The following is a 27,972-nucleotide window of genomic DNA, read 5'->3' as shown; positions in this document are numbered from 1 at the left end:
CCACTGCACCGGCCCGCGGAGGTAATGCGGCCGCCGCAGACCCCGCGCACGACTCTGCCTGCGAGCGCGCTGGGTGCCGTTGGAGTCGGGGATGGCCCGGACCCCGGCGGCGCTGCTACTGGCGCCTCTGCTACTCCTGCCGCTGGCGACCCCTGCCCAGGTCTACCAGGACTATCAGTACTTCGGCCAGCAGGGCGAAGGTGACACCTGGGAGCAGCTGAGGCTGCAGCATCTAAAGGGTAACCTCAGGCGGCGGGGATGACGATGTCCATACGCTCCCCGTTGCCCTACTTCTGCTGGCTGCAAAGGGACCTTCTTCCGCGGGCTGCAAATCTCCACCCAGCTCTGCACTGGAGGCGTCCCCTTGGGCTGGTTACTGTTCTCTGAGGCTGGGTTTACTCTTGGATACGTTGAAATAGATACTGCTTTAAAGCAGCTCCCAGGGGAAGAGGGGGTGTGGGTAGGACATTGACGCTGTCACTCGGGGATAGGTGCCAGGAAGGGCAGAGGCAGAGAAAGAAGGGGGCGGGCAAGATTGGGAAGTCAGAGAGAGTCCGATTGCAGAAGACCCGTGACCAGTGCAGCGAGAACGACAAGCGAAAACCCCAAATGGAAAGATTTGGGGAAAGAATGTCCAAGAAAGAGGGAATAGCAAGTGCCAAGGTGAAAAGGCCTGAAGGAGAAATGGGAAGAGGTCGGTGAGGTGTGGTAGAGTGGGTGTGGGAGGGTAGCAGGTGTCAGACCTTGGTGAGCCGCGAGTTGGGATAAGATCGGAGTTGGAGGCCTGGCACGGTGGCTCAAGCCTGTAATCCCAGCACTTTGGGAGTCCGAGACGGGCGGATCACGAGGTCAGGAGACCGAGACCATCCTGGCTAACAGGGTGAAACCCCGTCTCTACTAAAAAACACAAAAAAACTAGCCGGGCGAGGTGGCAGGCGCCTGTAGTCCCAGCTACTCGGGAGGCTGAGGCAGGAGAATGGCGTAAACCCAGGAGGTGGAGCTTGCAGTGAGCTGAGATCCGGCCACTGCACTCCAGCCTGTGCCACAGAGCGAGACTCCGTCTCAAAAAAAAAAAAAAAAAAGATCGGAGTTGGAATAAGATCTGTCTCATAGGGGAAAGGGGCAGATTCAGTAAAGAGCCCTTTGAAGTGATCATAGTGGCCGGTGCGGTAGCTCACGCCTGTAACCCGAGCACTTTGGGAGGCTGAGGTGGGAGGATCCCTTGGTCTCAGAGACCAGACTAGCCTGGCCCACATAGCAAGACTCCATCTCCACAAAAAAGATTTTTAAATTAGCCTGATGTGATGGCCCAGCACTTTGGGAGGCCGAGGCGGAAGGACTGCTTGAGCCCAGGAGTTTAAGACCAGCCTGGGCAACATGGAGAGAGCCCCTTCTCTACAAAAATAAATAAATAAATAAAAACAAAAAATAAATTAGCCTGTCATGGTGGCATGCGCCTGTCTCAGCTACTCAAGAGGCTGATACAGGAGGACCATTTGTGCCAAGGAATTTGAGGCTGCAGTGAGCCATGATTATGCCCTTACATTCCAACCTGGGTAACAGAGCAAGATTCTGTCTCAAAAAATAAAAATGAAAATAAAAATAAAAATAAAAACCTGATCATAAAAATTTGGTTTGTATGTGCTAGCACAGCACCAGGAGATTTACTTACCTTCATTCTGTCAATTATGCCATTTATCACTTGATAGCCCTGCTGGTCAGTTGGCATTGTGCCTGCTTCAGGGCCATGGTCACACCCCTAAAGACAGAAATCAGCTTCACATGGCGGGCACCAAGGATGTTATAGGACACTCACAACTGTGCAGGCTGGCACAGCCTGAAAGTGTCAAGTTGTAGTTCCTCTGGGCCACTTACCCCGTGTATGAGCTTGGAAGGTTGGCTTGCTGTCTCTTGGTTTCCCCACCTGAGACTCATGGAAAGATTAATGAGGCGGGACATGGTGGCCAGCTCACACCTGTAATCCCAGCACTTTGGGAGGCTGAGATGGGAGTATTACTTGAGCCCAGGAGTTCCAGACCAGCCTGGGCAACATGGTGAAACACCATCTCTGCAAAAAATTAGCCAGGCATGGTGGCATGTGCCTGTAGTCCTAGCTACTTGGGAGGCTGAGGTAGGAGGACTGCTTGAGCCCAGGAAGTTGAGGCTGCAGTGAGCTGTGACTGTGCCACTGCACTCCCGCCTGGGCGACAGAGCGAGACCCTGTCTAAAAAAAAAAAAAAAATTAAATGAGATAATCTATGGCGGGATGTCTGGCATAGAGGCAGAGTCTAGCGAATATGCGCTTCTCTTATTTGTTAGTATCTTTATCTTTCTTCCTCTCTGGGGGAGGGGATTGGGAGTAGGCCCCCTCTACGTAGGTCTTCACCTCTGCCCTCCTTCTCTAGAAGTCGAGGACTCAATCCTCGGCCCTTGGGGAAAGTGGCGGTGTCTCTGCGACCTGGGCAAGCAGGAGCGCAGCCGCGAGGTAGTCGGCACAGCGCCAGGCCCAGTTTTCATGGATCCGGAGAACCTGATCCAGTTACGACCCTGCCGGCAACGGGATTGTCCATCCTGCAAGCTCTTCGACTGCGACTGGAGGCTCTGAGCCCGAGTGAGAGAGGGCCCCAGAGGACCCAGGGCCGGGGCAAGCCGTGGGTCTCAGGGTGGGCGCGGAGGGAGGACGTGCGGTGCGCGGCGGGTATGAAATGAGTTTGGGGAAGGGAGAACTGGGGCTCCAAGTCTTGAGTGACTTCAGGCTGATATGGTTAGGCGGAAGCTGAGTCAGGAGCCGAGAGCCCCGCTGATATCTAGGGAGAAAGACAAAGAAGTGGAGGGGGCGCCGGGTGCTAGGGCTCACGCCTGTAATTCCAGTATTTTAGGAGGCCGAGACAGGCGCATCTCTTGAGTCCAGGAGTTAAAGACCAGTCTGGGCAATATAGTTGAGATCATCGCTCCATAAAATTTTTTAAAATTAGACGAGCGTGGCGGCACATGCCTGTGGTCCCAGCTACTCGGTAGGATGGGGAGGGAGGATCGCTTGAGCCTGGGAGGCAAAGGTTACAGTGAGCCGAGATCGCTACACTGCTATCCAGCCTGGGCAACAGAGTAACACCCTGTCTTTAAAAAAAAAAAAAGGCCGGGCGCGGTGGCTCAAGCCTGTAATCCCAGCACTTTGGGAGGCCGAGACGGGCGGATCACGAGGTCAGGAGATCGAGACCATCCTGGCGAACACAGTGAAACCCCGTCTCTACTAAAAATACAAAAAACTAGCCGGGCGAGGTGGCGGGCGCCTGTAGTCCCAGCTACTCGGGAGGCTGAGGCAGGAGAATGGCGTGAACCCGGGAGGCGGAGCTTGCAGTGAGCTGAGATCCGGCCACTGCACTCCAGCCTGGGCGACAGAGCAAGACTCCGTCTCAACAAAAAAAAAAAAAAAAAAAAAAAAAAAAGTGGAGGGGGAGGCGCAGAGGAATAAAAGGAGATAAAAAGACAATGAACTAGGACCCTGAGGAAGGGGCATGAGCCTGGTAAGGGGCGGGAACCCACAGGCAGAGGACATGAGCCCCAGTGAGTCCAGGGAATAGAAGTGTGGAGGCCAGGCACTGTGGCTCAGGCTTGTAATCCCAACACTTTGGGAGGCGGAGGCGGCCAGATTACTTGAGCCCAGGAGTTTGAAGCCAGTTTGGTCAACATAGTGAGACTCCGTCTCTACAAAAAATACCAAAAATAGTTGGGCATGGTGGTGTGGTGTGCACCTGTAGTCCAGCTGCTTAGGAGACGGAGGTGGGAGGGTCGCGTCAGCCCAGGAGGTGGAGGTTGCAGTAAGCCAAGATCGCACCACTGCACTCCAGCCTGGGCAACAGAGAGAGACCGTATCTAAAAAAAAAAAAGGGGGGGTGTCGGGGTGGGGGTGGGAACATTCATTCTAAGTTGGGAGGAATGAGCTTCTATATAGTGGGCACAGACCCTGAGCAGGAGTCCATTGAGGTCTGTGATCTCCAATGGGGGTGGGGAAGGCTTGGCCTGAATGAGAGAGAGGGTAGGAAGCACAGATCTTGCAGGGAGTGGGGGTGGGCTGAAGGCAGCAACCAAGGGAGGGAGTTTGGGGACTCCAAATCCAAAAGCCTGAGTTTAGTGGAAGCGGAGCTACCTGGTTCAGGGGACTTAGAATGTGTGCAGAAGAAGGGACTGCGAGTACAGGGCCTGAATCCAGGTGGAAGTCGGGGACGCAGTGATGCGGGGACCCGTGTCCTGAGAGTGGGGTGATATTTGACCCTCTACTTCCCCATTAGGCTGGGTCTTCGAAGCTGCGTCTCAGTTTCCCTTTTATTTCCCCTTTTTCCCACCGGCCAACGCAGGCAGGGCCCCAGAGACCGTGAAGCAGAGCTTGCAAAGTGACCCGATCCACCGAATTCCCCACACTGAGTGTTCGGCCACAGTCCTTCGGGACTACAATTCCCAGAAGGGCGCACGGCAGCGGCGTCGGTGTCGGCTGCGTAAGCGTCCACGGCGGTGGGAGCGACAGGGGCGTGTTCTGCCCGCGGATTGGCCGGAAACAGGCGCCGTTGCAAGGCCCGCGGAAACGCGCGCCGAGACGCGCTCCAGGGGTGTTAGTTCTTGCAGCTGGTGGAGGCGGCCGAGGCAGCATGGATCTCAGCGAGCTGGAGAGAGACAATACGGGCCGCTGTCGCCTGAGTTCGCCTGTGCCCGCGGTGTGCCGCAAGGAGCCTTGCGTCCTGGGCGTCGATGAGGCGGGCAGGGGCCCCGTCCTGGGTGCGCCCCTAGGGCCAGGGAGGGGAGGGGCGTGGCACGGGGGATGCGGGAAACGGGAGTCGGGATTGCACCGCACCAGGGGACGGGATGTGGTCGTGCTGATGGCACCCAAAGAAGCAGTGATGGTAGAACAGGGATGGATGGTAACTTCCACGGGCTCGGTGAAAGTTACCATCCATCCCTGTTACCATCCGGCTTCCAGAAAACTGACACCCCTTCTCCCCAGGCCCCATGGTCTACGCCATCTGTTATTGTCCCCTGTCCCGCCTGGGAGATTTGGAGGCCCTGAAAGTGGCAGGTGAGCCCGAGGTGTGCGTCTGGGGAAGGGATTCCTGGGTATGTGCAGGGGCAGGTGAGAACTGAAAGGGGAGGGCAGGAACTGGGAAAAGCAGCTGTTCCCCTTCTCTTCCAAACCTCCTCCCAGACTCAAAGACCCTATTGGAGAGTGAGCGGGAAAGGCTCTTTGCGAAAATGGAGGAGAACAGGGACTTTGTCGGCTGGGCGCTGGACGTGCTATCTCCAAACCTCATCTCTACAAGCATGCTTGGGCGGTGAGGGGTACCCGGGAGGGGCTGTGGGAAAGGGGCAGCCAGCATGGGCTGACTGGGCTTTCTTCCTAGAATGAGATTAACTGGGCTCTGTTCCCCACCACAGAGTCAAATACAACCTGAACTCCCTGTCACATGATACAGCCACTGGGCTTATACAGTATGCATTGGACCAGGGCGTGAACGTCACCCAGGTGAGTTAAGTGTTGAGTTGTCCCCATTTGGTCATCTCAGGATAAACTGGGGACAAAACAGGAGTTCTAGACTGCAGTAAGCCATGATCATGCCATAGCACTCCATCTTGGGTGACAAAGGAAGACCCCCCAACCCAAAAATAAAAATGGAGGCCGGGCCCAGTGGCTCACGCCTATAATCGCAGCACTTTGGGAGGCCGCGGCGGGTAGTTCACCGGAGGTGAAGAGTTCGAGACCAGCCTGACCAACATGGTGAAACCCCGTCTCTACTAAAAATACAAAAATTAGCTGGACGTGGTGGCGGGCGCCTGCAATCCTAGCTACTCAGGAGGCTGAAGCAGGAGAATCGCTTGAACCCAGGAGGCAGAAGTTGCAGTGAGCCAAGATTGTGCCATTGCACTCCAACCTGGGCAACAGAGTGAGACTCTGTCTCAAAAAATAATAATAAATAAAAATAAACTAAAAATGGGAGGCCAGGCGCGGTGGCTCAAGGCTGTAATCCCAGTGCTTTGGGAGGCTGAGGTGGGCAGATCACCTAAGGTCAGGAGTTGAAGAGCATTCTGGCCAACATGATGAAACCCTGTCTCTACTGAAATCGCTTGAACCCGGGAGGCGGAGGTTGCAGTGAGCTGAGATCGCGCCATTGCACTGCAGCCTGGGGGACAGAGCAAAAAATAAAAATAAAATAAAAAGAAGTAAATGTGGGCAAAAATGTGCAGTGGGCAGATTCAGCATCAGATACGTCTGGAGTGCCTCAGGCATATTCATTGCTACTGTTGATTTCATGCTCCTGTTTCTGCCCTAAATGTGTGCCACACTGAGGACCCCAGTGTAGCCCCTAGTCCCATCTCCATCTAATCTCTCCCTCATCCTAAAGGCTCAGTCTGCAGAACAAATCCCACATGTGTCTCCCTGCCACCTCTGTCCTAGCCCAGGATACCCCCCCACACCCTAGACACCTGCTGGGCATCGTCTCTCATCCCCCACTCTCCTGTCCCCTCCAATCTGTTCCCCATGCAGCAACAGAAGGTAGTCTTTTTGAAATGCACATCTCCTGTGGCTCACACCTGTAATCCCAGCACTTTGGGAGGTCGAGGCGGGCAAATCACAAGGTCAGGAGATGGAGACCATCCTGGCTAACACGGTAAAACCCCGTCTCTACTAAGAATACAAAAAATTAGCTGGGCATGGTGGCAGGCGCCTGTAGTCCCAGCTACTTGGGAGGCTGAGGCAGGAGAATGGTGTGAACCTGGGAGGCGGAGTTTGCAGTGAGCCGAGATCGCGCCACTGCACTCCAGCCTGGGCAACAGAGCGAGGCTCCGTCTCAAAAAAAAAAAAGGCCGGGCGCGGTGGCTCAAGCCTGTAATCCCAGCACTTTGGGAGGCCGAGATGGGCGGATCACAAGGTCAGGAGATCGAGACCATCCTGGCTAACACGGTGAAACCCCGTCTCTACTAAAAAATACAAAAAACTAGCCGGGCGAGGTGGTGGGCGCCTGTAGTCCCAGCTACTCGGGAGGCTGAGGCAGGAGAATGGCGTGAATCCAGGAGGTGGAGCTTGCAGTGAGCTGAGATCCGGCCACTGCACTCTAGCCTGGGCGACAGAGCGAGACTCCGTCTCAAAAAAAAAAAAAGAAAGAAAAAAAGAAATGCACATCTCGACATTTAGTTTTCCGATCACAGTGGAAATTAAATCAGAAAAATTTACAGTCGAGTGGGGGAGAATTACATTAAATTACCAGAGAAAAACATAAATCAGCATTGCCTCGAATGCTGTCAGTGAAAGAACGGACCATTTTGAGGGAATAACAAGGCAAAATAACCTCAATGTAGGAATTGTATGCTGGCTGTGGTGGCTCATGCCTGTAATCCCAGCACTTTGGGAAGCTGAGGTGAGCAAATTGGTTGAGGCCAGGAGTTCCAGACTAGCCTGGGCAACATAGCAAGACCCCATCTCTACAAAAAGAAGAAGAAAGAAAGGAATTATAGCAAGGTAGGCCTTGCTGAGGAGGGACATGAGGATCAGGTCCAAATGCAGAGCTGGCGATGCAGTAACTGGCATAGACAGACAAGGGACCTGCCCGTGGGGGTTCAGGGCCTAGCCTGGGCAGAAAAATGTTGAGCTGGTAAACAAAAAATAAAGGTGGTTTCTGAAAACAGTATTGCTGTGGAGATACCACTTTCTCCCAGCCGCTCTTGACCCCTCTCTTCAGTGCTGTAGCCATAGACCCCCGTGCAAGGGCCCAGCATCATGGACTTGGTCCCAGCTCAGGGCCTTTGCACTGGCTGTTCTCACACCTAGAGCCCTCTTCCCCAGATCTCTGCACGGTTTAGTTCCTCACCTCCTTCAAGCCTTTATTTACCACTACACCTAGCTAATTTTTTATTTTTTGTAGAAACATGGTCTCCGTATGTTGTCCAGGTTGGTCTCGAACACCTGCCCTCAAGCGATCCGCTTTGGCTTCCTAAAGTGTTGGGATTACAGGCGTGTGCCAACACACTCTACCAATTTTTTTTTCTAGTGTTTTCTGCCACCTCAGTTCCTAGAACAGTATCTGGCATGCAGTAGGTGCTAAATAAGTGTAGAGCAGATGCAGCATGATCAGAGGAAGCCTCTTGCAGGAGGTGATTTTTTTTCTTTGTTTTATTTTATTTTATTTTACTTTATTTGAGACGGAGTCTCGCTCTGTCACCCAGGCTGGAGTGCAGTGGCCGGATCTCAGCTCACTGCAAGCTCCGCCTCCCGGGTTCACGCCATTCTCCTGCCTCAGCCTCCCAGGTAGCTGGGACTACAGGCGCCGCCACCTCGCCTGGCTAGTTTTTTTTTTTGTACTTTTTAGTAGAGACGGGGTTTCACCGTGTTAGCCAGGATGGTCTCGATCTCCTGACCTCGCGATCCGCCCGTCTCGGCCTCCCAAAGTGCTAGGATTACAGGCTTGAGCCACCGCGCCCAGCCTTTTTGTTTTATTTTATTGTATTTATTTTATGTTTTTGTAAAGATGGGGTCTCACTGTGTTGCCAAGCCTGGTCTCAAATTCCCAGGCTCAAGCGATCCTCCCGCCTCAACCTCCCAAAGTGCTGGGATCACAGGCGTGAACGACTTTGCCTGGCCTGGGGAGGAGATGTTTGAGTTGAAATCCCTGATTGTTCCAGCCTGGGGATGGGCTATGAGAAGAGGATTCTGGGTAGCAGCAAGAACGTGCCAGGGCTGTGAGGCTAGAGCATTGGTACAGTTGTTTGTTCAATTAATATGTGTCTGTTGCTGTGGCAGGTGTTCGTGGACACTGTAGGGATGCCAGAGACATACCAGGCACGGCTGCAGCAAAGTTTTCCCGGGATTGAGGTGACCGTCAAGGCCAAAGCAGATGCCCTCTACCCAGTGGTTAGTGCTGCCAGCATCTGTGCCAAGGTCAGTACCCTACTAGCCATGGCCGGCTTCCACCATCCCACTATATAGGGGCCAGGCACAGCCACCACGGGGGAGGAGGGAGATTCCAGGTGCCTGTCTTGCCCACAGGTGGCCCGGGACCAGGCCGTGAAGAAATGGAAGTTCGTGGAGAAACTGCAGGACTCAGATACTGATTATGGCTCAGGCTACCCCAATGGTGAGCAGACAGTGACCATGGTACTAATGTTGAAATGGCCAGAGCTGAGCACACTTCTGAGGTTTTCTTTTCTTCCTTTCTGTCATTTATCTTTTTATTTTGCTTATTTTTTGTTTCTTTTTTTTTTATTATTTTTTTTTTATTTTTTTTTTTGAGACGTAGTCTCGCTCTGTCGCCCAGGCTGGAGTGCAGTGGCCGGATCTCAGCTCACTGCAAGCTCCGCCTCCCGGGTTTACGCCATTCTCCTGCCTCAGCCTCCCGAGTAGCTGGGACTACAGGCGCCCGCCACCTCGCCTGGCTAGTTTTTTTTTTGTATTTTTCAGTAGAGACGGGGTTTCACCGTGTTAGCCAGGATGGTCTCGATCTCCTGACCTCGTGATCCGCCCGTCTCGGCCTCCCAAAGTGCTGGGATTACAGGCTTGAGCCACCGCGCCCGGCCTATTTTTTACTTTTTATTTTTTTTTTTATTTTTATTTTTTTTTATTTTATTTATTTTTTTTTGAGACGGAGTCTCGCTCTGCCGCCCAGGCTGGAGTGCAGTGGCCGGGTCTCAGCTCACTGCAAGCTCCGCCTCCTGGGTTTACGCCATTCTCCTGCCTCAGCCTCCCAAGCAGCTGGGACTACAGGCGCCCGCCATGTCGCCTGGCTAGTTTTTTGTATTTTTTAGTAGAGACGGGGTTTCACCATGTTAGCCAGGATGGTCTCGATCTCCTGACCTCGTGATCCGCCCGTCTCGGCCTCCCAAAGTGCTGGGATTACAGGCTTGAGCCACCGCGCCCGGCCTTATTTTTTATTTTTATTTATTTTTTGAGACAGAGTTTTGCTCTTGCTGCCCAGGCTGGAGTGCAATGGTGCGATCTCGGCTCACTGCAACCTCCACCTCCTGGCTTCAAGTGATTCTTCTGCCTCAGCCTCGCGAGTAGCTGGGATTACAGGCACGCGCCACCACACCCAGCTAATTTTGTATTTTTGGTAGAGACAAGGTTTCTCCATGTTGGTCAGGCTGGTCTTGAACTCCCAACCTCAGGTGATCTGCCCGACTCAGCCTCCCAATGTGCTGGGATTACAGGTGTGAGCCACCGCACCTGGCCTATTTTTGTTTTTATAAAGATGGGGTCTTGTCATGTTGCCCAGGCTGGTCTCAAACTCCTGGAGTCAGGCAGTCCTCCCACCTTGGTCTGTCAAAGTGCTGGGATTATAGCCATAAGCCACCACCCCTGGCCCTTTTTTCCTTATTTTTTTAAAGAGATGGGATCTCCCTATGTTGCCCAGCCTGGTCTTGAACTCCTGGGCTTAAGTGATCCTCCTGCCTTGGACTTGCAAACAGCTAGGATTACAGGTGTGAACTACTGTGCCTGGCTGGAGGTTTTCTAAATTGTTCTGGTCACCCTACTCCACAGTGAAAGAGGCCAAGTGTTAGACAGTGGTGCCATTTGTTCATGGCCACACAGCCAGTGAGTGACGAAGCTGGATTCCAGGCCATAGGATTGCTGCTGTCTTCCCCGCTTCCCACTTTACTGTCTCTCTGGAGCCGCAGTGATGGACTGAGACCCACGGTGGGCGTCTGCCCCTTTGTTAAGGGGAAGGGGACTAGGCGTGGTGGCTCATGCCTGTAATCCCAGCACTTTGGGAAACTGAGGTAGGAGAACCGCTTGAGTCCTTGAGTTCAAGACTAACCTGGGCAACACAGCAAGATCCCCATCTCTATAAAAAATTTAAAAAATTAGCCAGTTATAGTGGTGCCCACCTGCAGTCCCAGCTACGCAGGCTAAGGTGGGTGAGTTGCTTGAGCCCAGGAGTTTGAAGCTGCAGTGAGCTATGATTATGCCACTGCACTCCAGCCTGGGTGACAAGATGAGATCTTATGTCAAAAAAAAAATAATGTTAGCTGGGCGTGGTGGCTCACACCTGTAATCCCAGCACTTTGGGAGGCTGAGGCGGGTGGATCCCTTGAGTTCAGGAGTTCGAGACCAGCCTGACCAACATGGTGAAACCCCATCTCTACTAAAAATACAAAATTAGCTGGACATGGTGGCACATGCCCGTAATCCCAGCAACTCGGGAGGCTGAGGCAGGAGAATTGCTTGAACCTGAGAGGTGGAGGTTGCAGTGAGCTGAGATCACACGATTGCACTCCAACCTGGGAAACGAGTGAAACTCCGTCTCAAAATAATAACAATAATAATGTTTAATGACAGGCTGGGCGAGGTGGCTCATGCCTGTAATCCTAGCATTTTAAGAGACAGAGGCAGGTAGATCATGTGAACTCAGGAATTCAAGACCAGCCTGGGCAATATGGCAAAACCCCATCTCTACAAAAGACACAAAAATTAGCCAGGTGTGGTGGTGCACACCTGTAGTCCCAGCTACTTGGGAGGCTGAGGTGGGCGGATGGCTTGAGCCTGGGAGGCAGAGGTTGCATTGAGCTGTGATCATGCCACTACACTCCAGCCTAGGTAATAGAGCGAGACCCTATCTCAAAAAAAAATAAAAAGACTGGGCATGGTGGCTCACACCTGTAATCCGAGCACTTTGGGAGGTTGAAGTGGGTGGATCACCTGAGATCAGGAGTTTGAGACCAGCCTGACTGTCCAATACAGTGAAACCCCATCTCTACTAAAAATACAAAAATTAGCCAGGTATGGTGGTGGGTGGCTGTGGTCCCAGCTACTTGGGAGGCTGAGGCAGGAGAATCGCTAGAACCTGGGAGACGGAGGTTGCAGTGAGTCGATATCACACCACTGCACTCCAGCCTGGGCGACAGAGCAAGACTCCATCTCATACAATAAATAAATAAATAAAATAAAAATGTTTAATCACAGGCCGGGCGCGGTGGCTCAAGCCTGTAATCCCAGCACTTTGGGAGGCCGAGACGGGCGGATCACGAGGTCAGGAGATCGAGACCCTCCTGGCTAACACGGTGAAACCCCGTCTCTACTAAAAACTACAAAAAACTAGCCGGGCGACGTGGCGGCGCCTGTAGTCCCAGCTACCCAGGAGGCTCAGACAGGAGAATGGCGTGAACCCGGGAGGCGGAGCTTGCAGTGAGCTGAGATCCGGCCACAGCACTCCAGCCTGGGTGACAGAGCGAGACTCCGTCTCAAAAAAAAAAAAACAAAAGGTTAATCACTTGTTCTTGGAGGTCAAGGAGGTGTCTCAGAGGCAATCTCCCTGCACTGCCCTTTGAGCAGTTCTTGGCCAGGTAAAGGTCCTGTGGCAAGAAGGTGCCTCAGACAATAGGAGGTGCCCCAGGTACTCCGGAGGAAGCCTTAGAAGAGTGGCAAGGAGGCCGGGCGCGGTGACTCACGCCTGTGATCCCAGCACTTTGGGAGGCCGAGGTGGTTAGATCATGAGGTCAAGCGATTGAGACCATCCTGGCCAACATGGTGAAACCTCGTCACTACTAAAAATACAAAATTTTGCTGGGCACAGTGGCGTGTGCCTGTAGTCCCCAGCTACTTGGGAGGCTGAGGCAGGAGAATTGCTTGTACCCGGGAAGCAGAGGTTGCAGTGAGCTGAGATAGTGCCACTGCACTCCAGCCTGGGGACAGAGTGAGACTCCATCTCAAAGAAGAAAAAAAAAAAGAGTGGCAAGGAGCTTGAATGTTATGGACTGTCACCATTGCCCACCCTACCCCAGATCCCAAGACAAAAGCGTGGTTGAAGGAGCACGTGGAGCCTGTGTTCGGCTTCCCCCAGTTTGTCCGGTTCAGCTGGCGCACGGCTCAGACCATCCTGGAGAAAGAGGCGGAAGATGTTATATGGTGGGTGTCATGGATGTCCTGGGGGTGCTATAGGGAAGGAAGGAGGGAGGCCAGGGTTCAGCCCTGCCTGAGAGGGTTGCTCCCCATGGAAGTGGTCATTGTCATCACCTGTCTCCCACAGGGAGGACTCAGCACCCGAGGATCAGGAGGGACTCAGGAAGATCACATCCTACTTCCTCAATGAAGGGTCCCAAGCCCATCCCCGTACTTCCCACCGATACTTCCTGGAACGTGGCCTGGAGTCAGCAACCAGCCTCTAACGGCTGCCTCTACTCGCTCTACCTGCCTCCCCAACCCAGACATTAAAGTTGTTTAAGGAGAACCGCACGTAGAGGATGTACTTTTGAGACAGAGGCGAGGTGGGAGTGTGCTCTGCAGCCAGGTCCAGCTATTGCCTTTTGGAACCTTAAACAGAATGGGTGTTGGTTGATTGATTTTATTTGGTTTGATTTTTTTGTATTTTTAAATTTTATTTATTTATTTATTTTATTTATTTTTGTTTTGAGAGACGGGAGTGTCACTGTCACCAAGGCTGGAGTAGAATGGGGCAATCTTGGCTCACTGCAACCTCTGCCTTCCAGGTTCAAGCGGTTCTCCTGCCTCAGTTTCCCAAGTAGCTGGGACTACAGGGGTGTGCAATGCCCAACTAATTTCTTTTTTCTTGAGACAGAGTCTCCTGTTGCCCAGGCTGGAGTACCATGGCATGATCTCAGCTCACTGCAACCTCCACCTCCCTGGTTCAAGCAATTCCCCTGCCTCAGCCTCCCGAGTAGCTGGGATTACAGGCGCATGCCACCACACTCGGCTAATTTTCTTTTCTTTCTTTCTGTTTTTTTTTTTCAGACAGAGTCTCACTTTGTCACCAGGCTGGAGTGCAGTGATGCGATCTTGGCTCATTGCAACCTCTGCGTCCCGGGTTCAAGCAATTCTCCTCCCTCAGCCTCCCACGTAGCTGTGACCACAGGCACGTGCCACCATGCTCAGCTAATTTTTGTAGTTTTAGTAGAGACGGGATTTCACCATATTGGCCAGGATGGTCTTGATCTCTTGACCTTGTGATCCGCCCATCTCAGCCTCCCAAAGTGCTAGGATTACAGGCATGAGCCACCAAGCCCAGCCAGTTTTCTTGCATTTTTAGTAGAGACGGGGTTTCACCACGCTGGCCAGACTGGTCTTAAACTGCTGACCTCAGACAATCTGCCTTCCTCAGCCTCCCAAAGTGCTGGGATTATAGGTATGAGCCTTTGTGCCCCACCTAAATTTTGTATTTTTTAGTGGAGACAAGGTTTCACTATATGTTGGTCAGGCTGTTCTCTACCTCCTGACCTCAGGTAATCTGCCCGCCTCAGCCTCCCAAAGTGCTGGGATTACAGGCGTGAGCCACTGCACTGACTGTTTTTTAGTTATATGTTTAATTTTTTTATTGTTTTTTTATTTTTTTATTTTTAATTTATTTTTTTACATAAGAAAGCGGCAGCCTTTTATTGCAAATATGCACACACTCTTGGGCGAGGTTCCTCGGTCCTCAGATATGGGGCCAGGGAAGTTGCGCCAGTGCTCTCGGGTGAGGTTCTTCGGTCCACAAATGTGGGTGCCGAAGAAGTCACACCAGCTCCTGCCGGCAGCGGACTTTTATGCATTGGTACTGGAAGGGGGAGGGCAGTGGGTGGGATAAGGGCGTGATGGGGGGTCTCCATAGGCGTGGCCGGGTAAGTTTCGATCTCTTCCGGTTGACATCACCTGGCGCATGCTCAGTTGATCTGCATCTTCCCGGGCCCGGGCTGCATTTTCCTGCTACTTGTAGTTACCTTGGGCTCGGCAAGGGTGACCGGGGTCTCTGAGTGTGGGCACCATCAATCATCATCAAGGTGTAGGAGCTGGAAGGAGCTTTCTGACCTTTGAGGAGAGGCACCACGTTGAGGCGTGGCACCTGTCTTGATGGTGGGGCAATCAGACAGACTTCTAGTGTCCTTCCTCTAGGAGGCTTGGAGGTGTGGAAAGTAGCGTCTGGGTCCTGGTCCATCTGCGGTGTGAAAGGTGGAGGAGGCTCCCTGGACCTTGGGGGGCCCTGAGGAGGGGTCTCCTCCCGGGTTTTGGTACCACCTGTCTTAATTTAATTTAATGTAACTTAATTTAGGAGAGCTAAGTAATTAAACATGAGGCCAAAGTACATAAGAAAGCGGCAGCCCTTTATTGCAAATATGCACACACTCTCGGGTGAGGTTCCTCGGTCCTCAGGTATGGGGCCAGGGAAGTCACGCCGGCGCTCTTGGGTGAGGTTCTTCGGTCCACAAATGTGGGGGCCGAAGAAGTCACCTATATGTTTAATTTAAAATTTTTTTTTTTAATTTTCTTTCTTGAGACAGAGTCTTGGTCTGTCACCCAGGTTGCAGTGCATTGATGCAATCTTAGCTCACTGCAACCTCCGCCTCCCAGGTTCAAGTGATTGTCCTGCCTAGCCTCCCTAGTAGCTGGGACTACAGGTGCGTGCCACCATGCCTGGCTCAGTTTTTGTATTTTTAGTAGAGACAAGGTTTCACCGTGTTAGCCATGATGGTCTCAATCTTCTGACCTCGTGATCTGCCTGCTTCGGCCTCCCAAAGTGCTGGGATTACAGGTGTGAGCCACCACACATGGCCTATTTTTATGTTTTGAAAATTTTTTTGAGGAAGAATCTCACTCTGTCGCCCAAGCTGTAGTGCAGTGGTGCGATCTCAGCTCACTGCAACCTCGGCCCCCTGGGTTCAAGCAATTCTCCCACCTTAGCCTCCTGAGTAGCCCAGATTCCATGCACATGCCACAATGCCCAACTAATTTTTGTATTTTTTGTAGAGACGAGGTTTCACCATGTTGCCCAGGCTGGTCTTGTAGTCCTGGGTTCAAGTGATCTGCCTGCTGCGGCCCCTCAAGGTGTGAGCCACCATACTTGGCCGATTTATTCTAATATGTAAAATACATGATGTGACTGGTCGCAGGGGTTCATATTAGTGCCTTGGAAGGCCGAGTCAGGAGGATCTTGACCAGCCTGGACAACATAGGGTAACAAGAGTGAAACTCTGTCTCAAAAAAAAAAAAAAAAAAGAACTGGCTCGGCCGCATGGGGGAAGATAAGAAAAAATAAAGAAAGGTAACAAACCAAACAAAAATCTTGACGGGCAGGGTGGAGTATGGCTGCAGTCCCAGCTTTCCTGGAGGTTTAGGTAGGCTCCAGCATGGGCGACAGAGCAAGGCCATGTCTCAAAAAAAAAAAAAGCGTATCTGCACATAAATGTTTGAAACAAGCTGCATTCTCTCCAGAAGGACCTAGAAGGCACAGATAAGCCCACCAGTGATTTCAGGCAGGTTGAGATGGAAGCTTTTCAAATGTTCTCCTTTCTTTGGTTCTGTTTTTGTTCTGTTTTGTTTGAGACAGAGTCTCATTCTGTCACCCAGGCTGGAGTGCAGTGGCACAGTCTTAGGTCACTGCAATCCCCACCTCCCACGTTCAAGCGATTCTCCCACCTCAGCCTCCCAAACAGCTCCCGAACACCATGCCTGGCTAATTTTTGTATTTTTAGTAGTGACAGGGTTTCACCATGTTGGCCAGGCTGGTCTGAAACTCCTGACCTCAAGTGACCCGCTTGCCTCGGCCTCCCGATGTGCTGGGATTATAAGTGTAAGCCACTGCACCCAGTCTGTTTTTGTTTTCTGAGACAGGATCGCTGTCACCTAGTCCAAAGTGTTGTCATGTGATCTTGGCTCATTGAAGCCTCGAATGTCTGGGCACACACGATCTTCCCACCTCAGCCCTGTGAGTAAGTGGAACTACAGGTATGCCACCACGTGCAGCCAATTAAAAAAAAGGGCCGGGTGCGGTGGCTCACGCCTGTAATGCCAGCACTTTCGGAGGCTGAGGTGGGTGGATCACGAGGTTGGGAGGTAGAGACCATCCTGGCTAACACGGTCTCTACTAAAAATACAAAAAAATTAGCCTGGCATGGTGGCAGGTGCATGTAGTCCCAGCTACTCTGGAGGCTGAGGCAGGAGAATGGCGTGAACCCTGGAGATGGAACTTGCAGTGAGCCGAGATAGCCCCACTGCACTCCAGCCTGGGTGACCGTGCGGGACTCAGCCTCAAAAATAAATAAATAAATAAATAATTGGCAGAGACGGGATCGCCCTGTTGCCCAGACTGGTCTCAAATTCCTGGACTCAAGCGATCCTCCCATCTCAGCCTCCCAAAGTGCTTGGGATTACAGGTGTGGGCCACTGTGCCTGCCCTGCTCTCTTTTGAGACAGAGTCTTGCTTTGTTGCCCAGGATGGAGTGCAGTGTTGCAGTCTTTTTTTTTTTTTTTTTTTGAGGCGGAGTCTCGCTCTGCCGCCCAGGCTGGAGTGCAGTGGCCGGATCTCAGCTCACTGCAAGCTCCGCCTCCCGGGTTCACGCCATTCTCCTGCCTCAGCCTCCCAAGTAGCTGGGACTACAGGCGCCCGCCATCTCGCCCGGCTAGTTTTTTGTATTTTTTAGTAGAGACGGGGTTTCACCATGTTAGCCAGGATGGTCTCGATCTGCTGACCTCGTGATCCACCCGTCTCGGCCTCCCAAAGTGCTGGGATTACAGGCTTGAGCCACCGCGCCCGGCCTGCAGTCTTAACTTACTGCACCCTCAAACTCCTGAGGTCAAGTGACCCTCCTTTCTCAGCCTTCAAGTAGCTAGCACTGCAGGCATGTATCACTATGCTCAGCTAAGTTTTTTTCTTTCTTTCTTTCTTTTTTTTTTGAAACGGATTCTTACTCTGTAGCCCACGCTGGAGTGCAGTGGCGCAATCTCCACTTACTGCAAGCTCCTGGGTTCAGCCATTCTCCTGCCTCAGCCTCCCAAGTAGCTGGGACTACAGGTGCCTGCCACCATGCCCAGCTAACTTTTTTGTGTTTTTTTTAGTAGAGACGGGGTTTCTTTTTGTTTGTTTTTTTGAGATGGATTCTCACTCTGTAGCCCAGGCTGGAGTGCAGTGGCGCTATCTCGGCTCACTGTAAGCTCCGCCTCCCGGGTTCGCGCCATTCTCCTGCCTCAGCCTCCCGAGTAGCTGGGACTACAGGCGTCCACCACTGCGCCCGGCTAATTTTTTTTTTTGTATTTTCAATAGAGACGGGGTTTCACTGGGTTAACCAGGATGGTCTCGATCTCCTGGCCTCCTGATCCACCTGCCTCGGCCTCCCAAAGTGCTGGGATTACAGGCGTGAGCCACCGTGCCCGGCAGGTTTTTTATTTCGTAGAGATGGGGTCTCCCTATGTGACAGGAGGCCTAGCACTTTGGGAGGCTAACACTGTGTTGTGTTCTTTTTTTTTTTTTTTTTTTTTTTTGAGACGGAGTCTAGCTCTATCGCCCAGGCTGGAGTGCAGTGGCCAGATCTCAGCTCACTGCAAGCTCCGCCTCCGGGGTTCATGCCATTCTCCTGCCTCAGCCTCCCAGGTAGCTGGGACTACAGGCGCCGCCACCTCGCCCGGCTAGTTTTTTGTAGTTTTTAGTAGAGATGGGGTTTCACCGTGTTAGCCAGGATGGTCTCGATCTCCTGACCTCGCGATCCGCCCGTCTCGGCCTCCCAAAGTGCTAGGATTACAGGCTTGAGCCACCGCGCCCGGCCTGTGTTGTGTTCTTGAGACGGAGTCTCACTCTGTCACCCAGGCTGGAGTGCAGTGGCATGATCTTGGCTCACTGAAACATCCGCCTCCCAGGCTCTAGCGATTCTCCTGCCTCAGCCTCCCAAGTAGCTGGGATCACAGATGCGCACTTCCATGCCTGGCTAAGTTTTTGGCATTTGGCATTTTAGTAGAGATGAGGTTTCACCATGTTGCCCAGGGTGGTTTCGAACTCCTGAGCCCAGGTGTTCTGCCCACCTCGGCCTCCCAAGTGCTGGGATTATAAGCATCAGCCACACCTGGCCCCTACAGAGTTCTTTTTTTTTTTTTTTTTTTCTTGAGACGGAGGCTCACTCTGTCACCCAGGTCCCACATACTTGGGAGGCTGAGGCAGGAGAATAGCTTGAACTCGGGAGGTGGAGGTTGCAGTGAGCCAAGATCACGCCACTGCACTCCAGCCTGCACGATAGAGACTTAGTAAGAAAAAAAAAAAAAATTGGGGGGGCCGGGCATGGTGGCTCACACCTGTAATCCCAGCACTTTGGGAGGCCAAGGCAGGCAGAACATCTGAGGTCAGAAGTTTGAGATCAGCCTGGCCACCATGGCGAAACCCCATCTCTACTAAAAATAAATTAGCTGGGAGTAGTGGCAAACGCCTGTAATCCCAGCTACTCGGGAGGCTGAGGCAGAACTGCTTGAACCTGGGAGGCAGAGGTTGCAATGAGCCAAGATCGTGCCATTGCACTCCAACCTGGGCGACAGAGTGAGACTCCATCTCAAAAAAAAAATTTTTTTTTTATAGAGATGGAGGTCTTGCTCTGTTGCACAGTTTGGTCTCAAATCCGTGCTCAAAGGATCCTCCTGCCACAGCCTCCCAAAGTGTCAAATTGTTGAGATTACAGGCATGAGCCACAGTGCCCGGCCAAGTGTCCTAATTTCTTATAGTCATTGGATTAGAGCTCACAAATATGAACTCATTTTACTTTACCCCTTTCAACACGCTGTCTCCAAACAGTCACATTTTGATATCCTGGGGGTTAGGACTTGAACATATGAATTGGGGGAGACCATTCAACCCAAAACAGAGCATTTCTCCACTCCATGCAAATACTGTGTTGGACACAGAAGCCAGCACTGCCCCAGCCAGCCAGAATCCCAGAACTGCCCTTGGACGGTGGAGGCTAGAATGCCTGGGAATGCATGATGGGGGACCCAGCTCTGATCTGGGGGTCTCAGAGCCTGAGGAACCAACTGGCAGAGGTCTGCGGGGTGAATGCAGTGGAATAAGTGACTGGAGGATGGAGGGGGTTCCAGGCAGTGGGCACGTGTAGAGGCCTAGAAATGGGAGACCTAGCTTCAAGAAGGCCTAAGAGGCCAGGCGCCGTGGCTCGCGCCTGTAAAATAGCACTTTGGGAAGCTGAGGTGGGCGGATCATGAGGTCAAGAGATGGAGACTATCCTGGCCAACATGATGAAACCCCATCTCTACCAAAAATGTAAAAATTAGCTGGGTGTGGTGGTGGGCACCTGTAGTCACAGCTACTCTGGAGGCTGAGGCAGCAGGATCACTTGAACCTGGGAGGTGAAGGTTTCCGTGAGCTGAGATCGCGCCACTGCGCTCCAGCCAGCCTGGTAACAGAGCAAGACTCCGTCTCAAAAAAAAAAAAAAGAAGAAGGCCCAAGAGCAGGGCAGTGAGAGTAGGCATTCGGGAGGAGGTGTGGTCTCCACCCAAGAGACACCCTCTATCCAACCCTCATCCATCCTGTTGTTATTTTGTTATTTGACTTAAAAACTTTTTTTTTTTTTTTTTTTTTTTTTGAGACGGAGTCTTGCTCTGCCGCCCAGGCTGGAGTGCAGTGGCCGGATCTCAGCTCACTGCAAGCTCTGCCTCCCGGGTTTACGCCATTCTCCTGCCTCAGCCTCCCGAGTAGCTGGGACTATAGGCGCCCGCCTCGTCTCCCGGCTATTTTTTTTTTTTTTGTATTTTTTAGTAGAGACGGGGTTTCACCGTATTAGCCAGGATGGTCTTGATCTCCTGACCTCGTGATCCACCCGTCTCGGCCTCCCGAAGTGCTGGGATTACAGGCTTGAGCCACCGCGCCCGGCCAAAAACTTTATTTTTCTTTTGAGATAGAGACTTGCTCTGTTGCTCAGGCTGTGTTGCAGTGGCACCTCGGCTCACTGCAACCTCCGCCTCATGGGTTCAAGCGAGCACATCCGGCTAATTTTGTTTTTTTTTTTTTTTTTTTTTTTTTTTTTTGAGACGAGTCTTGCTCTGCCACCCAGGCTGGAGTGCAGTGGCCGGCTCTCAGCTCACTGCAAGCTCCGCCTCCCGGGTTCACGCCATTCTCCTGTCTCAGCCTCCCGAGTAGCTGGGACTACAGGCGCCCGCCTCGTCGCCCGGCTAGTTTTTTTTTGTATTTTTTAGTAGAGACGGGGTTTCACCGTATTAGCCAGGATGGTCTCGATCTCCTGACCTCGTGATCCGCCCATCTCGGCCTCCCAAAGTGCTGGGATTACAGGCTTGAGCCACCGCGCCCGGCTAATTTTGTATTTCTTTTCTATGTTGTTGTTTTTTTAAAAAAATTAATTATTTATTTTTTGAGACTGAGCCTTGCTCTATCGCCCAGGCTAGAGTTCAATGGCCCAATCTCGGCTCACTGCAACCTTTGCCTCCCTGGCTCAAGTGATTCTCCTGCCTCAGACTCCTGAGTAGCTGGGGTTACAGGCACCCGCCACCCTGCCCAGCTAATTTTTTTTTTTCTTTTTTTTTTGAGGCAGAATCTTGCTTTTTCTCCCAGGCTGGAGTGTGGTGGCGTGATCTTGGCTCCCTGCAACCTCTGCCTCCCGGGTTCAATAAATTCTTCTGCCGCCGGGCGCGGTGGCTCAAGCCTGTAATCCCAGCACTTTGGGAGGCCGAGACGGGCGGATCACAAGGTCAGGAGATCGAGACCATCCTGGCGAACACAGAGAAACCCCGTCTCTACTAAAAATACAAAAAACTAGCCGGGCGAGGTGGCAGGCGCCTGTAGTCCCAGCTACTCGGGAGGCTGAGGCAGGAGAATGGCGGGAACCCGGGAGGCGGAGCTTGCCGTGAGCTGAGATCTGGCCACTGCACTCCAGCCTGGGCGACAGAGCAAGACTCAGCCTCAAAAAAAAAAAAAAAAAAAAAAAAAAAAAAAAAAAAAAAAAAATTCTTCTGCCTTATCCTCCCAAGTATCTGGGACTACAGGCACGTTCCACCACGCCTGGCTAACTTTTTGTATGTTTAATAAAGACAGGGTTTCCCCGTGTTAGCCAGGATGGTCTCGATTTCCTGACCTCGTGATCCACCCGCCTTGTCCTCCCAAAGTGCTGGGTTTACAGGCGTGAGCCACTGCACTCCACCTTCTTTGACTTTTTATAGGGGGTCGGGAGAGGTGGGTCTGAAAGTCCTGAGCTCAAGTGGTCTCCTGCCTTGGCCTCCCCAAATGCTAGGATTATAGGTAAAAGCCACCAGTCACAACGTGTGGCCTGTAAATGTTATTTCTTTTCTTTTCTTTTTTTTTTTTTTCTGGAGATAGAGTCTCGCTCTGTCACCCAGGCTGGAGTGCAGTGGTATAATCTCGGCCCACTGCAACCTCTGCCTCCCAGGTTCAGGCAATTCTGCCTCAGCCTCCCGAGTAGTTGGAATTATAGGCATGTGCCACCACTCCCAGCTAATTTTTATATTTTTAGTAGAGACGAGGTTTCACCGAGTTGGCCAGGCTGGTCTTGAACTCCTGACCTCTGGTTATCCACCCACCTCAGCCTCCCAAAGTGCTGGGATTACAGGCATGAGCCACTGCGCCCAGCCTGCAAATGTTACTTCTGACAACAGTCTTTGAATTTGTGTGAACTCAGTGCTGGGTCCCCGTCCTAGCAGCATGAAGCTCATATGGGAGTTGGAGAGAGTCCAGGGTTCCACACTGACCTGCTCAAGATCCCCAGTGTCATGTTTTTGAGGGTTTTGTTAAGAAACAGGGTTGACCGGGCGCAGTGACTCACCCCTGTAATCCCAGCACTTTGGGAGGCCGAAGCAGATGGAACACCTGAGGTCAGGAGTTCTAGACCAGCCTGGCCAACATGGTAAAACCCCATCTCTACTAAAAATACAAAAATTAACTGGGCCTGGTGGCAGGCGCCTGTCATCCCAGCTACTCGAGAGGCTGAGGCACGAGAATCGCTTGAACCCGGGAGGCAGAGGTTGCAGTGAGCTGAGATCATATCTTCACACTCCAGCCTAGGGGACAAGAGTGAGACTTCGTCTCAAAACAACAAAAAAAGAGAGGGTCTTGGCCAGTCACAGTGGCTCCCGCCTGTAATTCCAGCACTTTGGGAGGCCAAGGTGGGCGGATCACGAGGTCAGGAGTTCAAGACCAGCCTGACCAAAATGGAGAAACCCCATACCTGTAATCCCAGCTACTCGGGAGGCTGAGGCAGAGGAATCGCTTGAACCCAGGAGGCAGAGGTTGCGGTGAGCCGAGATCGTGCCATTGCACTCCAGCCTGGGTAAAAAGAGCAAAAACTCCGTCTAACACACATACACATACACACAAAATGGCTGGGCGTGGTGGTGAGCCCCTATAGTCCCAGATACTTGGGGAGCTGAGGCGGGAGGATCATTTGAGCTTGGGAGGTTGAGGCTGCAGTGAGCCAAGACTGCACCACTGCACTTCAAAGCCTGAACAACAGAGTGAGACCCTGTTCAAAAAAAAAAAAAAAAAATCAAGGCTGGGCATGGTGGCTCATGCCTCTTATTCCAGCACTTTGAGAGGCTGAGGCAGGTGGATCACCTGAGGTGAGGAGTTCAAGACCAGCCTGGCCAACATAGCAAAAACCTGTCTCTACTAAAAGTACAAAAATTAGCCAGGCGTGGTGGGGGCGCCTGTAATCCCAGCTAATCAGGAGGCTGAGGCAGGAGAATCGCTTGAACCTGGGAGGCAGAGGTTGTAGTGAGCCAAGATCATGCCACCGCACTCCAGCCTGAGTGACAAGAGTGAGATTTCGTCTAAAAAAAACAAAACCTGTGGCTCTCACATGTTTCCTTTTCTAAATGAGGTCCTGAGTATCTGGGACTACAGGCACAAACTATAGCACCTCGCTAATTTTTTTGTTTGTGTGTGTGTGTTTTTTTGGTAGAGATGAGGTCTCACTATGTTGCCCAAGCTGATTTTGAACTTCTGGCTTCAAGCTATTCTCTTACTTCAGCCTCCCAAAGTCTTGGGATTACAGGTGTGAGCTATCCTGCCTAATTTTGTCCAGCCTAATTTCTTTTTGTATTTTGGAGATGAGGTCTGGCTATGGTGCCCATGCTGTTCCCGAACTCCTGGCCTCAAGCAATACTGTCACCTCAGCCTCCCAGGTAGCTGAGACTAGAACCACGAGCAGCCAAACCTTGCATCACACCTGTCGCTCTTTTTTTTTTTTTTTTTTGAGACACCGTCTCCCTCTGTTGCCCCGGCTGGAGGGCAGCAGTGCAATGACTGCTCACTGCAACCTCACCTCCTGGGCTCAAGCAATCCTCTCACCTCAGCCTCCCAAGTAGCTGGGACTACAGGTGTGTGCCACCATGCCTGGCTAATTTTTTTTTTTTTTTTTTTTTTTTTTGAGGCGGAGTCTCGCTCTGTCGCCGGACTGGAGTGCAGTGGCCAGATCTCAGCTCACTGCAAGCTCCGCCTCCCGGGTTTACGCCATTCTCCTGCCTCAGCCTCCCGAGTAGCTGGGACTACAGGCGCCCGCCACCTCGCCCGGCTAGTTTTTGTATTTTTTTTAGTAGAGACGGGGTTTCACCGTGTTAGCCAGGATGGTCTCGATCTCCTGACCTCGTGATCCGCCCGTCTCGGCCTCCCAAAGTGCTGGGATTACAGGCTTGAGCCACCGCGCCCGGCCGCCTGGCTAATTTTTTAAATTTTTAGTAGAGATGAGGTTTCACCATGTGGCCCAGGGTGGTCTGGAACTCCTGACCTCAAAGAATCCATCTGCCTCAGCCTCCCTAAATGCTAGAATTACAGATGTGAGCCACCGCCCCTGGTACATCACACTCTATCCTCAGATTCAAGTGCCTCTGCCTGGCATCCAGTGTCTTCCAGGACCAGACCCCATCTCCCATGGTCTATCCCAGGCTTCCTGTCCTCCACAGCTTGATTATCTGACGGGCAATCCTTTAAAGACTTGCTTTACTTGGGCTGGGCGCGGTGGCTCACGCCTGTAATTCCAGCACTTTGGGAGGCCGAGGTGGGTGGATCGTGAGGTCAGGAGATCGAGACCATCCTGGCTAACACGGTGAAACCCCGTCTCTACTAAAAATACAAAAAATTAGCCGGGCGTGGTGGTGGGCGCCTGTAATCCCAGCTACTCGGGAGGCTGAGCTTGCAAGTGAGCTGAGATTGCGCCACTGCACTCCAGCCTAGGCGACAGAGCGAGACTCCATCTCAAAAAAAAAAAAAAGACTTGCTTTACTTTTCTTCCTTCAATGCTTGTTCCTCCTCATTGTCACAATAACACAATATATAACATCAATAACCCAGTATGTAACATCATCCACAAGAAACAATCATAATAGACGGTGTCTACATTCATTGAGTGATAATTACGTGCCACACTTTCTAAGCATTTTATTTGACATCCCTCCTATTGGAGGTGGAGTCTATGATACCTCTCCTTGAATATGAGCTGGCTTCAGTGACTCCCTGTAGTGAATAGAAAGTGAGAGATGTCACACTGTGTTCATTCCAAGGTTAAGTCATCAAAATTGAACTCCCACTTGGCTTGCTCTCTTGAGACATTTCCCTTAGATCGTAGCTGCCATGTTGAGAGGAAGCCCAAGCCACAGAGAGGCCATGTGCAGATATTCTGGCCAATAGCCCCAGCAGAAGTTGAAGGCAACAGCCAACGCCAACTAGCAGATATGTGAGCGAGGAAGACTTCAACATGATTCCATCCCCAGCCACTGTCTGCAAGTACATGACAGAACTTCAGGAAGAACAGCCAGGCTGGACTGAGTCAAACCCCAGAACCATGAAAGACAGTGACTTTTTTTTTTTTTTTTGAGATGGAGTCTCGTTCTGTCACCCAGGAGGCTGGAGTGTTATGGTGTGATCTCGGCTCACTGCAACCTCTGCTTCCTGGGTTCAAGCAATTCTCCTGCCTCAGCCTCTTGAATATCTGGGATTACAGGCATGCACCACCACCACACCCGGCTAATTTTCTGTATTTTTAGTATAGGTGGTGTTTCACCATGTTGATCAGGCTGGTCTTGAACTCCTGACCTCGTGATTCACCTACCTCAGCCTCCCAAAGTGCTGATTTTTTTTTTTTTTTGAGACAGAGTCTGGCGCAGTTACCCAGGGTGGGGTGCAGTGGCATGATCTTGGCTCACTGCAACCTCTGCCTCCCGGGTTCAAGCGATTCTCCATCCTCAGCCTCCTGAGTAGCTGGGATTACAGGCGCACATCACCATGCCCGGCTAATTTTTGTATTTTTAGTAGAGACAGGGTTTCACCATGTTGGCCAGACTGGTCTTGAACCCCTGACCTCAGGTGATCTGCCTGCCTCGGCCTTCTAACGTATTGGGATTACAGGCATGAGCCACCGCACCCTGCCAATAATGACTTTTTTTTTTGAGATGGAGTCTCGCTTTGTCGCCCAGGCTGGCTAGAGTGCAGTAGTGTGATCTCAGCTGATTGCAAGCTCTGCCTCCCGGGTTTACTCCATTCTCCTGCCTCAGCCTCCCGAGTAGCTGGGACTACAGGCGCCCGCCACCACGCCCGGCTAATTTTTTGTATTTTTAGTAGAGATGGGGTTTCACCATGTTAACTAGGATGGTCTTGATCTCCTAGCCTTGTGATCCACCCGCCTTGGCCTCCCAAAGTGCTGGACTTACAGGCATGGCGACCGTGCCCAGGCTAGTGACTTTTTTTGTCATCACTATATTGGAGTTGCTTGGTACGCAGTGTTAGATAAGCAGAAAAACTTGCACTAACTCACTGAATTCTCCTTTCTCAATTCTGTGAAAGAACTCATTTCCATTTTATTTTATTTATTTTATTTTAATTTTTCTTTTTGAGACAAGGTCTCACTCTCTCACCCGGGCTGTAGTGCAGTGGTACTATCTCAAGTCTCCACAACCTCCATCTCCTGGGTTCAAGTGATTATCCCACCTCAGCCTCCCAAGAAACTGGGATTACAGGCATGTGCCACCACGCCTGGCTAATTTTTGTATCTTTGGTAGAGATGGAGTTTCGCTATGTTGGCCAGGCTGGTCTTGAACTCCTGACTCAAGTGAATGCACTGCCTGCCTCAGCCTCCCAAAGTGCTGGACTTACAGGCATGGCGACCGTGCCCAGGCTAGTGACTTTTTTTGTCATCACTATATTGGAGTTGCTTGGTACGCAGTGTTAGATAAGCAGAAAAACTTGCACTAACTCACTGAATTCTCCTTTCTCAATTCTGTGAAAGAACTCATTTCCATTTTATTTATTTTATTTATTTTAATTTTTCTTTTTTTTTTTTTTTTTTTTTTTTTAATTTTTTTTTTTTGAGATGGAGTCTCGCTCTGTCGCCCAGGCTGGAGTGCAGTGGCCAAATCTCAGCTCACTGCAAGCTCCGTCTCCTGGGTTACGCCATTCTCCTGCCTCAGCCTCCCGAGTAGCTGGGACTACAGGCGCCCGCCACCTCACCCGGCTAGTTTTTTGTATTTTTAGTAGAGACGGGGTTTCACCATGTTAGCCAGGATGGTCTCGATCTCCTGACCTCGTGATCCGCCCGCCTCGGCCTCCCAAAGTGCTGGGATTACAGGCTTGAGCCACCGCGCCCGGCCTAATTTTTCTTTTTGAGACAAGGTCTCACTCTCTCACCCGGGCTGTAGTGCAGTGGTACTATCTCAAGTCTCCACAACCTCCATCTCCTGGGTTCAAGTGATTATCCCACCTCAGCCTCCCAAGAAACTGGGATTACAGGCATGTGCCACCACGCCTGGCTAATTTTTGTATCTTTGGTAGAGATGGAGTTTCGCTATGTTGGCCAGGCTGGTCTTGAACTCCTGGACTCAAGTGAATGCACTGCCTGCCTCAGCCTCCCAAAGTGCTGGGATTACAGGCATGAGACACCATGCCCAGCCCACATTCCCATTTTAAAGATGAAGAAATTGAGGCTCAATCTGGGCAATGTGTGAAACTGAAGTTACAGCGTAAGTAAGTGGTAGAGCTGGGTTGTGAACACAGGTGGGCACTACACAGGGTCATTCTCACCAAACTCTCTGGTCTATATATGTATAATATGGGGTCTTGGACAGGCATGGTGACTCATGTCTGTAATCCCAGCACTTTGGGAGGCCGAGGTGGGTGGATCACCAAGGTCAGGAATTTGAGACCAGCCTGGCCAACATGGTGAAACCCCATCTGTACTAAAAATACAAAAATTAGCCATATGTGGTGGTGTGTGCCTGCAATCCC

At 51.7% G+C, this 27,972-nt stretch overlaps 1 protein-coding gene across 1 annotated transcript; it reads left to right on the top strand.

Moving 5' to 3' along the window:
• The first annotated feature begins 12 nt into the window (after positions 1 to 12).
• Positions 13 to 13,318, top strand: RNASEH2A (ribonuclease H2 subunit A). The gene is made up of 10 exons (XM_033200467.1): positions 13 to 239; positions 2,406 to 2,611; positions 4,356 to 4,770; positions 4,997 to 5,068; positions 5,195 to 5,321; positions 5,425 to 5,512; positions 8,783 to 8,920; positions 9,029 to 9,116; positions 12,757 to 12,880; positions 13,002 to 13,318. Exons 3-10 carry the CDS (start codon positions 4,644 to 4,646, stop codon positions 13,138 to 13,140), a joined length of 903 nt encoding a protein of 300 aa, XP_033056358.1. The 5' UTR covers positions 13 to 239; positions 2,406 to 2,611; positions 4,356 to 4,643; the 3' UTR covers positions 13,141 to 13,318.
• Positions 13,319 to 27,972: the final 14,654 nt, after the last annotated feature.

Source organism: Trachypithecus francoisi, unplaced genomic scaffold (genome assembly GCF_009764315.1).
Source record: "Trachypithecus francoisi isolate TF-2019V2 unplaced genomic scaffold, Tfra_2.0 Lachesis_group5, whole genome shotgun sequence".
NCBI classification, from domain to species: Eukaryota; Metazoa; Chordata; class Mammalia; order Primates; family Cercopithecidae; genus Trachypithecus; species Trachypithecus francoisi.
Note: the sequence above shows the minus strand (reverse complement) of the source record. Positions and strands in the feature narration are given on the sequence as shown.

What these genes read in the sequence shown, in the direction of transcription:
- RNASEH2A (XM_033200467.1), top strand. Translation starts at nt 4,644, where the DNA reads ATGGATCTCAGCGAGCTGGAGAGAGACAATACGGGCCGCTGTCGCCTG. An exon ending in AGGGCGTGAACGTCACCCAG is followed by an intron (nt 5,513 to 8,782) that starts GTGAGTTAAGTG and finishes TTGCTGTGGCAG; the next exon opens with GTGTTCGTGGACACTGTAGG. An exon ending in TGGCTCAGGCTACCCCAATG is followed by an intron (nt 9,117 to 12,756) that starts GTGAGCAGACAG and finishes ACCCTACCCCAG; the next exon opens with ATCCCAAGACAAAAGCGTGG.